The sequence below is a fragment of the Capsella rubella genome, unplaced genomic scaffold (genome assembly GCF_000375325.1).
Source record: "Capsella rubella cultivar Monte Gargano unplaced genomic scaffold, Caprub1_0 scaffold_3, whole genome shotgun sequence".
Lineage (NCBI taxonomy): Eukaryota > Viridiplantae > Streptophyta > Magnoliopsida > Brassicales > Brassicaceae > Capsella > Capsella rubella.
This window is the reverse complement of record NW_006238921.1, coordinates 14,769,619-14,786,309: the sequence shown is the minus strand read 5'-3', so window position 1 is coordinate 14,786,309 and position 16,691 is coordinate 14,769,619. Positions and strand designations below refer to the sequence as shown.

Below are 16,691 nucleotides of genomic sequence, written 5' to 3'. Positions count from 1 at the left end.
AGTTCAAAAATATCGAGCATCGGACCACGACTAAACTGAGATCGTAGTATTGTACAGCAAAATATAAGTAGCTAACAATCAGCAAAATTGATCTCATAATTTGAGCTAAGAACAAATTCAAAAAACAAGAAACTGGTGGGTGATTAAGTAAGAGAAATCAAGCAATGATCTCCTTTTTTAGCTTAGCAAGCTCCTGCCTCACGATACCAGCCCTCTGCAAAAGCAAAAAAAAAAAACAATAGGTTGCCCCTAGATTTTAATCATCAAAGTCAATAACATTTTGATGTTTCTTAATAAACCAAACTTCTAATACAAACCAAAATCAAATCAGTATCTAACAAAAACCACTATACCAAAAACAAACCCAAACACAAGATGATGGTGAATGTAGTAGCAGATACAGTTTTGAGATTGAAATAACATTTATCACTAAACTCAGCAATAACATAATCTGTACCAAAGACTATACATATACCAACCTTGATTTTAGCCAACATGACCTTGAACCTGTCAAAATCATTGAGGGCAGCTCTTCTCTTCTGCACAATGAGTTTCCTACCCCATGAACTCTTCTCCCACTTGTTCTTCACATCTGCAAACAAGTTCCACAGCTCATCATGACCCAACTAACCCAACAAGGCAATACAACATCGAAAGCAATGCTACAATATACTCACCAGCCTTCTCCATTGCCTCAATCAAAACCTTCTTCTTGGGAACTCTGTTGATATCAATGACAATGTCAGTAAGAGACAACCTCTTCAAATTCATCTGGATCCTCTCCATGTCAGGGGCATCCACAAGTGCCTAACAAAGAACCAAGACAAACAGAGAGACCCTTAGACGTTTCAAAATGAAACAATACAGAACCTTTTCAAATATCAATAATTTCAGCCAAAACCAAAATTACTACACCTAATTCACAACTATTGAACTAAACATATACAATACAAACTATATTAGATCACTGTTGATTACAACACCAAACCCTCCAAAAAAAAACAGAGCTTGAATATGAAATTACCCTGTTTTGGTCGACAACATCGACGATAACAACGAGCTTCCCGTAATCATTTCCGTAATTAACAAGGGCCACTCGCCCTATCTCCACGAATCTCTTAAAACCCTTCAAAATACACAAACAGAGGTTATAAACTATACTAATCTGAAATTACGAAGATAGCAAATTCCAAAGAGAGATAACCCAAAATCAAGGATTTTAACAAAAAGAGATCCGAAAAAGCTTTCAGAAACACTATAACACATGGATGGAAGAAGAACAATTCTCACCATTTTCGCCGGCTGGAAGAAACAGAGGGAAGCAAGAAGAAAATTGAACGAGCGGCGAAGAGACTTTATTTATGTGCCGAAGAGATTATTAGGGTTTTGATTGATTAAATTTAAGGCACATAGAAGCCCACTAATAATTTAAAAGGCCCATTACACTTACACGATGTCGTTTAGAAAGAACCGAAAACAAAACTAAAACCGATCGGTTGAATGTATAAATCGAAATCGAAGATACAATTTGGGATGGTTCGGTTAAAATGGCAAGAGTCCTCTCCTAGAAATAGAAAGATGAATAATGGAAGAAGAAGAAAGAAAGAATAAGAAAGACAGGGCATGTCTCTGAAGATCGTGGAGAGTCCGGCTGTTTAGGATCTCAATTCGAATCATCTCTGTAAAATGTATGTTCATAATCTTTGTAAATAAGTTTCAAATTGTTTAGTCTAATCGAATTGATCCAAATGATGATGTCGTGATGCTGAGTTTAAGATGTCTATATAATTGAGCCATGGGAGCTTCGTCGTTCTCGTTCTTACCTTGTTCTTCTCGTTCGTATCTTCCTTGTGTATTCGTTTAAAAGTTTTTGTTTTTTTCTCCGTTCTGATATGATGGGTTTTTATATATTGTATAGTTTGAGGTGTGATGAATCCAACAATGGTTTATGTGGGAGATGGGTGATGATTGCCTATAAAAGTACAAGTTTGGTGTATACAAAAAATATAGATTGAGAAGAAGGTTGAATGATTTGCTGTGGATTTATGTGGAAATCCGGAGGAGAAGATTTGCAAGGTTTCTATCCAGTTAGACCAGAATGTCAACCAGATGTTCCAAGGACCCGTTTTAAATCAAGGGTTTGTCTTATATCTTGAGGAATTGAAAAGTTATAGCCTTATCAGATCTCAAAAGAATTGCTCTTGTTTGTAGCCTTATGATATGATTTATCATTTGTGATATGTTATTTGCAGGCTGGGAAAACTCTAAGTGCTAGAAGATGGCACGCTGCGTTTACTGAAGATGGCCATTTGGATATGGAAAAAGTGCTCAGGCGTATACAGCGCGGAGTGAGTGCCGTGTTCTTGTTTTGTTCTATGCCCTTTTTGTTGTTGTTCATTTGGTTTCTTTGTTAGGGAATTCATCCCTCCATCAAAGGCGCTGTTTGGGAGTTTTTGTTAGGGTGTTACGATCCAGACAGCACTTTTGAGGAAAGGAACAGGCTGCGGAATCGCAGAAGGTACTACTATTGAATTGGTTGATCATGTCTGCTCAATCATTGACTAGTTCTGTAGATGTGCCATCACGTCATGGCTGAGTTTAAATTTATTGATCATCTAAGGGAGCAGTACGGTGCATGGAAAGAAGAATGTAAGAAAATGGTTCCTGTCATTGGTAGTGGCAAGTACGTCACAATGGCAGTGGTTTCAGAAAGTGGGAAGCCAATAGATGAATCTTCTGTGGAAAATCAAGGATGGGTCGTGAAAAACCAGGTTACAGATGAGAGAGTTCTCCAATGGATGCTCTCACTGCACCAAATCGGTATGCCATTATATATATAAGTTTAGGCCTACTGATTGTGTTCCTATAACATGTTTTCTTCTACATCTAATATGGTAAAATTTTGTTGTAGGCCTTGATGTTGCTAGAACAGATCGGTATCTCTGCTTTTATGAGAATGATACTAATCAGTCAAAACTATGGGATGTTCTTGCCATATATACATGGTTAAACCTTGACATTGGTTATGTTCAGGGTAAGTGTTCAGGCTGTTAACGATTAATCTTAAAAAAGAATAGAAACAGAACTGATTCACTTTGTCTATTCATTTAGGAATGAATGATATATGTTCCCCAATGATAATCCTCTTTGATGATGAAGCCGACGCTTTCTGGTGCTTTGAGCGGGGAATGCGGAGACTAGTAATAACTAATAACCTATGACATAACTTCTCATGTTTTATGTCATCACCAGACTATTGTATTCACGGCTTATTGTTTTTCTTGAATTTCAGAGAGAAAATTTCAGGGCAACAGCAACATCAATGGGTGTCCAGACTCAGCTGGGTGTGCTCTCACAGGTCATAAAAACAGTGGATCCTCGTCTCCATCAACATCTAGGTAAGAGTGTTTTGCTATTACGAACACTTCTCGAATTGGTGGGCTAAAACGTGTTAACATAACAGAGGATCTGGATGGTGGGGAGTATCTTTTTGCTATTAGGATGCTGATGGTACTTTTCAGGAGAGAATTCTCCTTCCTTGACGCTTTGTACCTTTGGGAGGTAATGACACTGCTTGTTCATATTCAAAATTTCTGCATTTCTACTATTAGTTCTTGGTTTTACTTGCTGTGATTGTTTCTGAAGCGGGAAACTATTGCTGTATGTTTATCATGGTGTTTTGTGTTTTCTGCTCTTTGGGTAATGAGAATAATGTGAAATGGATTATGATTGCAGCTGATGTGGGCGATGGAGTACAACCCAACCATGTTTGCAACATACGAGGAACTAGAAAACCGAAACAATGCAGCATCCGATCCCAAGTTACTAAAACGGTATGGCAAGTTTGAAAGGAAATACATAAACAGTGGGCAGAACGAGCAACATCGCAATACGCTTGCTGTCTTTGTGGTCGCAAGCGTTCTACAGACAAAGAACAAACGTCTGTTGAAAGAGGCTAAAGGCTTAGACGATGTTGTTCAGGTATGTCTCTTTATCTCTTCACTCTTTCTCTCAAAGCCAAAAAGGAAAAAAAGGAAACTGGACATCAAAGTTTAAGTTGGTTTGCAGATACTAGGAGACATTGCGGGTAATCTTGATGCAAAGAAAGCATGTAAAGAAGCGTTGAAGATCCATGAAAAGTTCCTGAAAAAGGTTTCTTTCACTCACTGTAACCTGAGGAAGATATGATGACATAGAGTTATACTAATGCAGATGTTGTTGTGTGTTTCTTGCAGGCTAATAGTAATAAGCAATAAAGATTTTGCTCAAAACCTCTACGCCACGACTTTATATATCAAACATATACTTGTACAGTTTTTGATCAGAAGATTGTTCATTGCCGGACAGAAGTTTCTTGAAAGGTTCTGGAAGGAGATCGATGAGAATGCTCTGATGATTAATATTTTCGTTAATTTACATTTTATGGTAAACTGTGTGCCGTTTTTAAGTTATACGAATGAACTACGTACAGGCCACTTACCTCCTTACATTATTTTACTCTTTTTCACATTTTTCTGTTTTGCATGATTGTATAATTTTAAGAAAATTCGTATAATGTATATAATGATTATTTTAATGAAACACTAGATTCGGACGGGATTGATTTCAAATCCAAAATTTAGTATTAAATTTTGACATATATTACGTACATACATGATTGTGTTTGTAAACGTAACTTTTAAGAATGTTATTAACATTTATAATTAAACCCGTACCAATTCCATATTTTTTTATTAGGTTAAACAAAAAAAACGATACGCTTTGTTTTAATTAAAAACAGCTGTACCTTAAAACAAATAGTAAAAGAAATGTGGCTTGTCAATTTCTGGACCAAAACTTTCTCCCGTGCATCCTAAATATATCAAATTTTCCATCTCATAACCATTTTAATTATTTACCCATTTGAAAATGTATATTTTAGTCAAACATATAAGAAAATATGTCAATGATTTAGACTTACACATAAATATAAGGTTTTGTTTTTAGATATATATATTCTCTATATCATTTATAACATAAACTAATATTAGTTTGCTTTCATAAAGTTTGTGAATGTCGGATCGACATGATAGCAGACCCAAATTGAGTGTGAACCGTGAGCTATCAAACATAATAAAAACAATAATAAAAAAAACATCTGATCCCGGATGTACTAAATATATTTGTTAAAAGGATCAAACACGTCCGCTATGCATGTTACACACTAAAAATATTTTTTACCCAATACAGATTAAAATATTTTGACCCGCAAAAAATACATTTCCTGTAATCCACATTAGTAAATAGTATGTCCGCATATGTTCTTCTTAAATTCACGTGACCAAATATTTGTGTCCCATATTCTATTAGGAATAGTTTAGATGATATTTTTTATGTTTCAAATTACCCGTACCAGTTATTTCATATTCCAATATTTGGAATAAAGTTGAATAATTAAAACTAAATATAAAAATTCAAATTTCATGTTCATGTATCATACATGTTATTTGATATTTGAAAATTGAAATTGAATTTACTTTCTTGATTTTATGATATCGTCTCGTTACTTTTATTTCTCATCATGCTTTTTATGAGAAATAGTTTGGATAATATTTTCTTTTTTCAAATTATCCGCTCCCGTCTCGTACCCATTATTTCCAATACAATTAGTTTTTTTTATAAATAACACCATTTACATGCTATAAAAAAAATATACGTGAAAATTTTAAAATAATCGTCCCAAAGTTGAATTTTACCAAATTAGTGAATTTTTATAGTTAAAAGATAACGACCAAATTTTTTCCTTATAAGTGTAAAACCATATATTATTTTTGAGGTAAACATAATTACGATTATGGACTACCTTAACAATGTTCTTTAATTGCATTCGTAATTGCTTTTTTGTTCCTATAATTACGTTAATTTTTTAATTAGAAATATCTATATTTTAGGTGATGGTAATTATTATTGTGTGCACATTTGATAAGTAGACATAGTTAATTAATTTTTATATAAACAATTCAAAATATGGTTAGTACATTTAAACTTGTATATAAGATTCATATTCTGAAGTTTTATATTGCTAAATAACTAAACGATCTCAAATATAGTTAGTATTTTATTGATTGAGCTGTTATATAATATGATCTAATTAATGAAGATTAAGATTTTTTAAAAAATATTTTCTTTATAGTGATTATTTTTTAAAAAAATAACCTGCAGAAAATTAGTTGGGAAGATCTAAACTCTAAGATTTTGACAATTTTAAAATCTGAATTTCTTAAAAACAATATTGGATAGATATGTTTAAAGGGTATTTGACTACAAATTTGGTTTTACGTAAAATGCAATTAGTTTTTAGTATTATATAACTTTTAAGTTTACATAAAATGTAATTATTTTTTAAGATTACATATTTCTTTTTCTTTTTATTTTTCCTAAAATATCATTTTTTCTAAATATATGATAAATTTTTTATTAAATTTTATAAACATAAATTACTGTTTTTGAAAATTTCAAAAAAATATATAATGTAGATAAAATATGTTAAATTTCGAATTTAATTGTCTAATTTTATGGTAACCAAATCTATATTATTTCCATAATATAGATTGTTATTATTATTATTATTATTATTTTTTTTAATTATTTTTTTGCTGTCTTTAATTCTGTTTGGTTACATGGTTGAGATTACATTTTATTTCATTTCTTATTTTTAATTATGTTTGGCAACACTTACAAAAAGTGCTCCCCTTTTAATAGTATAGATTCAATTTTATTTTCTATTAACAAATGACAAAATTACATACAAAAATTGAGATAATATTTTCGGAAATAAAAATTCTATTACAGCATAATAATTCACACATTTAATTTATGTGATAGAGAGACATAGATGTCTTTGTCTATATACAAAAAAAAAACGAAAAATCATGTTTTTGTAGAGTCCAATATTGAAAAAGACCAAACTATTAAAATTATGCAAACATCTCATTGCCATTTTCTTAATTATATAATTTAATAGTTGAACTAAGACATTCTCTACATACATTGAAGTTTATTAAGATAAAAAAAAAATGAGACAAAAAGGCAAAATAAATGATTAATTATACATTTGATGGAACAGAAAAAACGTAATTCTATATATTAATTCTAAATTTTGATATGATTGATTTCAGATAGTAATAGAGAAACAAATTTGTAACCATCAGATTAACGAAAAAATTGGTTTAAACAAACATTTTTGCACACTCCTTTTTGCAATATCGCCTTTCTATGCTCTCCACCCATCATTCAAAATTTTCAAACAAACATTTTCTTATTTTCCTTCATTTTTTGGTTTCTTAGTTTCTTCGTTTGATGTTTTTTTTTTCTTCTCTCCGGAGGTATGAGGATTTTGTAGATAAATTTTAAAACAATTTTGTATATCTTTCCTTAAACTTTTTTTAATCCGTATAAACCTACAAGTTTTAGATGAACTCTTGTTTCTCTCTAGACATTATTTTGGGTCTAGAGCTATAGACGATGTTTTTCTTACGTATCATTTTTGGTTTCCTCAATTTTTAGTGTCACCAATTAAACTTCTTATAATTTCTGGGAAAAGTGAGGTTTGAAAACAAAAACAAAAACTAGTTTCCGGGGAATACATCATCTTGTTCTTGCATGGAATGATAATTTCCCACCCTTCTTCTTAGTATATGATTTAGACAAAAACAAAAGAATCAAAAAAACCTAAAAAGAGAGATCTATGCAACTCACAATGTCAAGCTCCAAGATGAAAAGCCTCTTAAAAGGGCTCCGATACATCTCTCAAGTATTTGGTAAGTTCTGTTTACCCTTGACCTCTTGTTTTCTTCTTCTATTTTCATATCAAAAATTTGTATTACTATGATAAAATTACGGAAATTTTTTTGCATGCATGCATTGTAAGTAGGTACGACGTTTGTGTGTGTGACTAGATGATTTAATCTTCCTTTTGTGTGTTTTGTTCGTGGTGATGATTAAAAATGATGGCAGAAAGTGAAAAAGAAGAAGAAATACAAATCGGGAATCCAACGGACGTAAAGCATGTTGCCCATATCGGTTGGGATGGACCATCCGCTAATGCCACCGCTCCAAGCTGGGTAACTATTTATATATACACTATGTTGTTACTTGTGTTTAATAATCTTGATAATATGGTAGAGAACTGATTTGGTTAATGTTATGTGATTTGAAAGATGACTGAGTTCAGAGCTGGGGAGGGTTTCGGGCCTGGTGAAGGAGGTGGAGAAGACGATTCCTCCGTGAAATGTACGTCAGAATATGGTGGTCGGTCCAGAGATTTACCAAAACTACCAAAATCTACGAGGAAAACAGTGTCGGAGAAAGGTTCTCCCACAAAAGAAATTAAACCATCGGACAAAACTAAACGCCGGTCTTCGAACAAAGGCACATCGTCATCGTCGAGGAGACAAAAGGAACTAGCGTCTGAGCAAGAAGACCTCTCTTCATGGTCTCGTGGATTACCGGAAGCTCCAAAGAAATCGAGGAGGAAGAAGAAGTCGTCGACTAGGTCAGAAACCATTAATGGAGGGTCTTCAAGATCGAAGAGAAGATCTGATGTGGATAATATGTCGGAGTATATGTCTGAGACTGGTTCGGTTAGATCAATGCCTCAATTCGACAATAGAGATGATTTTTGAAAAAGAGACTTTGCTGCTAGCTAGCTACCCGTACGTACGTACATGGTCAATAATCATTGAACACATGCACCATTACCATTTGTTAGATTTTCTTGTTCATTCCTTGTAATGTTTATTGACTAATATATAATGCACATATATAAGGAGAATTTAGAAAAATATAATTTTTTTTGGTGCAACCAAGTCACTTTGAACGTACATATTATAGATCATTGATATCATAAATACAAGAGAGCATATGATACACATTGTTAATTATTCTCAGTTTCCAGTAAACCAATAAGACTTTTTTTCTTTTTTTGTAGCTGCTTCGTCTCTTCCTTAATTAATGATAATTTTGCGGATTTGATATCCCTACTATAGTAAAAGAGAAGTACAAAAGTACTTTCGGGTCGGGTCAAAAACAGAAAATTAACCCGAAATTAAAATGATTGATACTTAATTTTTGGACTAAAATTTGGATATGGACATTAACTATTAAAAAAAAATCAATTACTAAAAATTCCCCTTATTTAGGAAACTATAATAATGATACATGCATATTTTAGAAATCTAAATTAATTGTGTATATTTAAATATAAATGGTGAATAACAATTGCACATTTTAAGGTAATTACGTTTCTCATCACCTAAAAAAGATCTTTAATATTTAGATAATATTCTAATTACCAAATAACTTTGTAATCTTTGATATAATGGTTAATCATTTGGAAATATGATTAAATACCCACCCAAAATATTAAAGTTTCCTAATACAGTATTAAAGACTACGATTTAATTATCCATTTTAAAATGAAAATATGAATATTTAAAATATATAAATTTTCAATGAACACAATTATTAATTGTAAAGTTTTAATAAAAATTAGCATTTAAAATAGCTTCCGAAAACTTATATTTGAAAACTATATTTTTGGAAATAATACTGACAAATTTAAATTTAGAAATAGCATTTATACAAAGAGATCTCAGTTTTAGAAAATATTCTAATAATCAAAACAATACAATATTGGTTTAGTTTTCTGATTATTTATTTTCGGAGATCTAATTAAATTTTATGATTCTAACAAACAATATCTAAGTGTGAAGATTTAATTACCTAAAAAAATATACAGATATATATATATATATAACAAGAATAAAATATTTTCATATTGAAAATAATATATTCATTTATTATTTTATACTCCTTATATACACAATATAAATAAATAACAAAAAACAAAAATTATTTATAGTAAATGAAATATTATTTATACTTTTGGAAATATAATAAATATTTTTATATTTTGTATTTTACTAAGCATGTGAAAAAAATTAATAAGTAATTACGTAATTTATGTTTTACAATGGGAAATTAAATTTCAAAATTATTCATTTAAATATCAATAAATTTAAAATTTAAAAATAAGTAATATATATTCATAAGGTAATCATAGTAAAATATGTTTACATGAAGAATTTGTTTCCTAATCTTAATAATATATTCCATCACATAAAATTTCTATAAGACTCCCAAATTAATTTTCTTTTATAATAAATGCTTACGAAAGTCAATTCAACAAATAAATTAATCCTAACGATATTTTTGGAATTTTTTAAAAAGTAAATCAACTTAAATTCGAAGACAAGTTAATCTCTATCAATACTGTTATTCATCTACCCAATTCATCTTTTCCTTATTTGAAAAAACTGGATCATTCCATATCCAAATTCTCTCTTCCTCATTTTTTATTAACATGGTTCATCTATATCATAAAGTTTATCATTTGCATTTTTGTTATTTTAGAATTTGCAAGTGAATGATTTATTATTCTTATTTTTTGGTATATATTAGCATTTCCCATCACTTTCATTGGATAATGCTTTTTCAAATATTATGCATTTATGTCGATGATATTTTTAGTAATACACGACTGGTTTGTAAACTAACAATCATATAGTTAAACGGGTTATGATTAATATTTTTTAAAAACATTTTTTAAGAGTTGGTCTGTTAAAACATACATACAATATAAGCGTGTATATTTTACAAGTGGAATCATTTAAAGTTTTCATATACTCGATTTCTTCTTTTATTATAACTTTTAATTATATATTAGATAAATATTTTCCCCCGCGCTGTAGCGCGGGTCCGTTTCTAGTTTATTATGTTAAAAACGTGCTTTTCTTTTGTTTTCTTTTTTCCTGAATTTATTGGCTGTATGTACTGTATGTTATATTTTTAGTACGTAGTTTTATTTTAGGTATTTTTTCTTTTCAAAATTCAAATCAAGTGATGTTCTCATTTTTCTATGTAAACATTTTCAACTTTTTTTTTGGTCTAGTTGTATTATTTATTTTTTATTTGTTATATATTCTTCTATTAAATAATAAGCAAAATTAAATATAATAACTACCAAAAAAACGTAAATTGACCTCAATAAATATGTTAGTCAAGTTGGTAATGTACTAACAAATAACAATTTAAGTTTGTGATATCGTTTCTCAAATATCGTTTGGAAAGTTGATGAAAATGTAAATCGACAATGTCATACTGTTGTTGTCAGCTATACGCCTATTCCGAATACATCGTGGAGTCTTAGAATCTTTGGTGAGATAGACAAAACCTATAATAATAGCATCCCACTAGCTTGTAGAATGTAAAGGAATCCACTGAGGTATGAGGTACGTTCGCAAATTCTATTATATTTGAAAATATACCATGATCCATGACCTCAAAAGAAAGATAAACATCATATTTCTGTAGACTTTGAGTATGAACAAATATCAATAATGCTTATTGTACAAAAGACATGATTTCAAAAGAGTACACCCATTTCATTATTCTACCAAGTATTATGAGGAGAAATTCTAAAAGAGGGATAATTGCAATAATTCAACATCTAAAATCACCTATTTCAAGATAATTTTATGCGAGACTATGAAAGGTTTACATCAAAATTTGTACAATTTTTTTTTACTCAAGGTTATATTAAATTTGGTTACTATATTTGGTGGACATACATGTACTATTTAAAAGTCACATACAATAAACTTCTATACATTGATAATATCAAAACCATGAAAATCTTTTAATTTATAAAAGTATTAATTTATCGATAAACTAATAATTATTATTTTGTAAATAAGTTTTCTAGTTTGATAATAGGGAAATTGTAAGTCATACCCTCAGTTGACCATTTTATTAAGTAAATGTCACTGATCTTTTTTTAATTAGGTAGATATTTTTTGGACGATTTTAACCCTACACACTTGCTGTACTGAATTTTTTTGGAACAAAAAAACGTGTTGTGGGCCATGATAAAGATGATGTGGTTGACGAAACTGATGACGCCGAGGTTAGCTGATTTTTAATACGTGTTACCGGATAACCAAATTAGTATACAATATGTGTTTCATTCAGTTTATTTCTTATTATTTTGTTATTTATTTGTTTTATACAGTTTTATCATACATATGTATTTACGTACTTGTATAAAATATTTATATTACCAGTTTATATAAATACTCAATTTAACGGATACTATGTAACTTACTGCGATAACATATTATTTAACATGTTTTAAAAAAAGTTATCGAATGCTTTTAATCACTGATGAATAGTGTTATCGAATTCATGGAAATATATATTGGTTTGAGTTTATAATACATTGGTTAGGCTTTAGATTTTATAACCAAACAAAAATGTATTTTTGTTTGTGTTTATGAAATAGTGGTTAGGGTTTAGATTTTGTAATTAAACAAAATTATATTTTGGTTTGGGTTGACAAAATAGTGGTTAGGGTTGACAAAATAGTGGTTAGGGTTTAGTTTTTGTAATTAAACGAAATTATAATTTTGGTTTGGGTTGACAAAATAGTGGTTAGGTTTTAAATTTTGTAATTAAATAAAATTATTTTCAGTTTAGGTTGACAAAATAGTGGTTAGGGTTTAGATTTTGTAACTTAACGAAATTATATTTCGGTTTGGGTTGATAAAATAGTGGTTAGGGTTTAGATTTTGTAATTAAATGAAATTATATTTCGGTTTGGGTTGATAAAATAGTTGTTAGGGTTGACAAAATAGTTGTTAGGGTTTAGGTTTTGTAATATATATAGTACATGATTTAAGAGAATAAAATCTAAGTTTATCACATAATAAAACTATGTTATTATTATACTAGTTACTAGTATAACATAACACTTACATGATTTTTTTCTCACTCTAGTAGTTACCGGTATAACATAAGAATTATCAAACCGGGAGCTAATCGACATTAATATTTATTAGTTGTAAAAATTATCAACCTAAGATAATTTTTACTATATAAAATTAGCCATAACTAGGACTTAAAGTACGTTCGGTTACATTGCATTTCTCATTAAAAGATGTCACTAGTGCAAATCCTCTAATGATCATGATCATGATCACATAACTCGCCTCTTTTACCTAATAATAAATACATAATCCTCTAATGTTTATGTTATCTACTATCCATAATGTTATGTTTATGTCTACATACTATTTTAGAAGGTCAAGTGTGTAGTTAGTGAGTACCTTGTAGTATTTACTACCAATTTTTTAATTTATAAGATTAGACTTGTTACCTTAGTATACATACTAATTGTTATCTGGAGTTATCGACTAAACATAATGATATCGACTAAACGTAATGATATCCAATATGTTCGAAGATATCGTCGACATTATTTAATGTTGGAGTTGTGCGTTTCTTTACCAATACAGATAGAAAGCAGAATCATTTCATTTAACCATCTAAAACTGTATAGGGTTATTTTTGTCTTTTTTTCTGACATCATGTGAGAGAACTAATTTTCAAATTAGTGATACCCAACTTTTAATTTTGAAGTCTACCATAGCTATAGTTTTAACTAACCCTTGATAATATGTAGAGAGAATACCAAAGTCATGTCACATGTTAATTACATGTATATATATTAATTTCTGGTATCGATAAGGCCATATTTTTATATGATTTACCAAAAAGTATGCTGTTGAGAGGAAGAAGAGGAAAAGACTCAGGCAACGCATGTTATTAGCAAGAGACGACTTAATTTAGCGAGTTCAGTTTTGGGGAGAGGGAAATTAGTTTTGTGGCTATGTATGAGAAAAACTTGAACCATATATCATCAAGACATCAAGTATCAAAAACCATGAGTACAAAAAGATATTGGGAACTCCAATATAATTTTTCTTTGGATCGAACACAGAAAAACAAAGAGAGACCAGTTCATTATTGATCTGTTTGAAGAAATTTTATCAGCGAGAAAGTGTAAATTGCGTCAACCATAAAACAATTGACAAACCCTGACTTTTTTTTGATATATATAGAAAGAAAGAAAGAAAAAGAGAGAGCAGAGATTAGTTAGCTAATGCTTTAACAGCTTTCTCAGCTGCATCATCCAAATCATCAGCCGTTATGAGTTTCATTCCACTTTCCTTTAGGATTCTCTTTCCCTGCTCCACGTTCGTACCTTCTAGACGAACCACCACTGGCACTTTCAATGAGACCTGTCCTCACCATTTCACACGATTACTCAATCATGAACCATTCATTCTACTGTATGATATGTTTCTGCTAACAAGGTTTGTTTCTCAACTCACCTCTTTTGCAGCGTTCACGATTCCACTTGCAATCACATCACATTTCATTATACCACCAAATATGTTCACCAAGATTGCTTTCACCTTATCGTCAGATGTCAATATTTTAAACGCTTCCACCACCTAATTGTTTTTGGGTCAAAAACCCTCTTTTTAAAATTGGTTTTTTAATCAACAAGGAATTATGATTCCCCAAAGTGAAGAAAGAAAGTTTCTTTTACCTGGTGCTCAGACGCATTTCCACCAACGTCAAGGAAATTGGCGGGAGTTCCACCATGTAGTTTAATGATGTCCATGGTTGCCATGGCCAATCCAGCACCATTCACCATGCAACCAATCTCTCCATCTAAGCCGATGTAGTTCAGGTCAACTTTCGCGGCAGCCACCTACGAGAAGCAAAACACACCCTTTTTCCTTTTAATATCCTATCAACTTAATAACAAAACATAGATTTCTTGATGATACAAGAGAGATTTTAGACAGAGACCTCTCGGGGATCCTCCTGTGTTGGATCACGCATGGCGAAAACCTCTTTTTGTCGGAACGCAGCATTATCATCGAAGTTCAGTTTGGCATCAGCAGCTACCAATTGATTAGTGGATGTCTCTGCAAGAGGGTTGATCTACAAGAGAAATTGGGAATTCAAACAAAGGTATTGATAACTGAAAAAGGTGTAGAAACATGACAGTGAGAGAGAACTCACTTCCAACATTGTGCAGTCACTCTTGCGGAAGAGTTCGTATAGCTTCTTCACTTGTTCAATCGAATCTTTTCTGTCAGCAGCTTTGGGAGCCAGACCATCCACAACCTTAGCAGCATCTTCATCAGTGATTCCAGCAAACACATCAATTGGTACCTATGCAGAACCATGAGTTGAGGGGTCAAAAATCAGCATGAGAAAGGAACTCAGAACGATATATCTATTAGGAGATTAGAGCATTAAGTGTCAACTAACCTTGATAATCATGTCAGGGAACTTCTCAGCGAGATCTTCAATACTGGTACCACCTTTTTTACAAGCAATGATCAACTGAAATAGGAAAGGGAAGTGTTTTAGATGTTACAGCAGGGGGTTAGAACAGCACGCCTAGAAGTAGAGAAGTGAACAGAAGTTCATCATTTGCGTAGTAGCATACCGGTCCAGCAGATTTACGGTCCAGAATTATGGAAAAGTACATCTCATTGACGAGTGACAATTTCTCACACAAGTAAACCTGCTCAAGATTAATATACAATGAATAAATAGCAGTCACAAGAATTGAAAAAAAAAACACAAATCATGAGCTTCATGAATAACTTATAACAAACCTTGCTAACTACTTTGCCTTGAGGTCCAGTTTGTTTTGTGACGAGTACTTGTCCAAGCATCTTTCCTACAAATGATAAGAAAATTTAATAGGATCAATAAACTCTGAGACAAAAAGATGCATCCAACACTTGAAGAAGAAGATAAACAAGAAACCAGGCACAATACCAGCAATATCTTCAGCCTGGTCACGCTTAACAATGTGAACACCACCCTTAAGACCACTCTTAAATGTTCCAAGACCTCTTCCACCAGCCAAGATCTGGCTCTTAACAACCAACTGTATCACACGGAAAAGAGCACTCTTTCAATAAGGTTACTACAAATAGAGATTAGAAGAATCAAGTCCCTCACAAATGACATGCTTATATTAATTTACCTCGCTTTCATTGGGGAAAACTTCATGGACAGCCTTTTTAACTTCTTCCAAAGAACCAGCAGCTACTCCTTTTGGCACATTAACTCCGTATTTGCCCATCAGCTCAGCTCCCTGATTGTATCGGAGAAAACACAATACAAATTACATTTCCCCTAAACCCAGACGATTCCATGTCAACTAGTGGTTACTTTCAAAATACAACTTCTACAGAGACACTCAATACAACTCAATTCTCTATCTCTACCACAAATCAACCAGTGGATCAACCCCAAAAACAAAATACAAAGACACAGATCGTACTAGAAAAGCGAATCTACACAGCTTTAGCATACTATAGAAGAATGTTTCAAAAAACGAAATGAAGAGAAGAGGAACCTGATACTCGTGGATGTTGAGACGACGAAGCTGTTGCTGCTGCCATTTCCCGGAGACGGAGAGAGATCTAGAGACGAGCTTGTTCACCAATCCCCTCATCGTTCGATTTGTCTACGAAAACCAGCGAAGCGAATGAGAGAAAATGAGAAAAATAGGGAGAGAAGAGAATAGTCGCAGCGTGTCAAGTATGAACGATCTGAGGAGTCTAACCCTAATTTTTTCCAACTTTATGAATTTTTCAATTTGACCCTCTTTATTCTATTTCTATGTCGCCGGCTCTTTAAAATTCGAAAAATAATTTCGTAATTTCTCAATGGGGAAAATATAAAAACAAAAAATACTACAAAAGTACCAATTTAAC

The 16,691-nt window shown here is 31.6% G+C and overlaps 4 protein-coding genes across 5 annotated transcripts; 2 read left to right on the top strand and 2 right to left on the bottom strand.

The window, feature by feature from the left end:
• On the bottom strand, nucleotides 1-1,373 carry LOC17893137 (60S ribosomal protein L14-1). Its single transcript, XM_023786294.1, has 5 exons — nucleotides 1,291-1,373; nucleotides 1,025-1,126; nucleotides 678-807; nucleotides 480-592; nucleotides 1-214 (listed from the first exon to the last, which is right to left on the bottom strand). Exons 1-5 carry the CDS (start codon nucleotides 1,291-1,293, stop codon nucleotides 158-160), a joined length of 405 nt encoding a protein of 134 aa, XP_023642062.1. The 5' UTR covers nucleotides 1,294-1,373; the 3' UTR covers nucleotides 1-157.
• Nucleotides 1,374-1,597: 224 nt separating this feature from the next.
• On the top strand, nucleotides 1,598-4,475 carry LOC111831498 (TBC1 domain family member 15). 2 transcript variants are annotated; one of them, XM_023786007.1, is made up of 12 exons: nucleotides 1,598-1,688; nucleotides 1,919-2,138; nucleotides 2,253-2,348; nucleotides 2,415-2,518; nucleotides 2,621-2,820; nucleotides 2,912-3,034; nucleotides 3,112-3,200; nucleotides 3,293-3,398; nucleotides 3,464-3,561; nucleotides 3,736-3,981; nucleotides 4,069-4,152; nucleotides 4,236-4,475. In XM_023786007.1, exons 2-12 carry the CDS (start codon nucleotides 2,028-2,030, stop codon nucleotides 4,254-4,256), a joined length of 1,278 nt encoding a protein of 425 aa, XP_023641775.1. In that variant the 5' UTR covers nucleotides 1,598-1,688; nucleotides 1,919-2,027; the 3' UTR covers nucleotides 4,257-4,475. The 2 variants fall into 2 exon arrangements, with proteins under 2 accessions (XP_023641775.1, XP_023641776.1); XM_023786008.1 differs by lacking the exons at nucleotides 1,598-1,688; nucleotides 1,919-2,138 and having other exon boundaries at nucleotides 2,260-2,518; nucleotides 2,628-2,820.
• Nucleotides 4,476-7,726: 3,251 nt separating this feature from the next.
• Nucleotides 7,727-8,663, top strand: LOC17893105 (CRIB domain-containing protein RIC6). The gene is made up of 3 exons (XM_006299307.1): nucleotides 7,727-7,799; nucleotides 7,996-8,102; nucleotides 8,199-8,663. Exons 1-3 carry the CDS (start codon nucleotides 7,727-7,729, stop codon nucleotides 8,661-8,663), a joined length of 645 nt encoding a protein of 214 aa, XP_006299369.1.
• A 5,161-nt stretch (nucleotides 8,664-13,824) lies between these two features.
• On the bottom strand, nucleotides 13,825-16,537 carry LOC17893189 (succinate--CoA ligase [ADP-forming] subunit beta, mitochondrial). The gene is made up of 11 exons (XM_006297697.2): nucleotides 16,331-16,537; nucleotides 15,956-16,066; nucleotides 15,745-15,856; nucleotides 15,579-15,643; nucleotides 15,407-15,484; nucleotides 15,226-15,300; nucleotides 14,974-15,126; nucleotides 14,758-14,892; nucleotides 14,492-14,656; nucleotides 14,271-14,393; nucleotides 13,825-14,177 (listed from the first exon to the last, which is right to left on the bottom strand). Exons 1-11 carry the CDS (start codon nucleotides 16,427-16,429, stop codon nucleotides 14,028-14,030), a joined length of 1,266 nt encoding a protein of 421 aa, XP_006297759.1. The 5' UTR covers nucleotides 16,430-16,537; the 3' UTR covers nucleotides 13,825-14,027.
• Nucleotides 16,538-16,691: the final 154 nt, after the last annotated feature.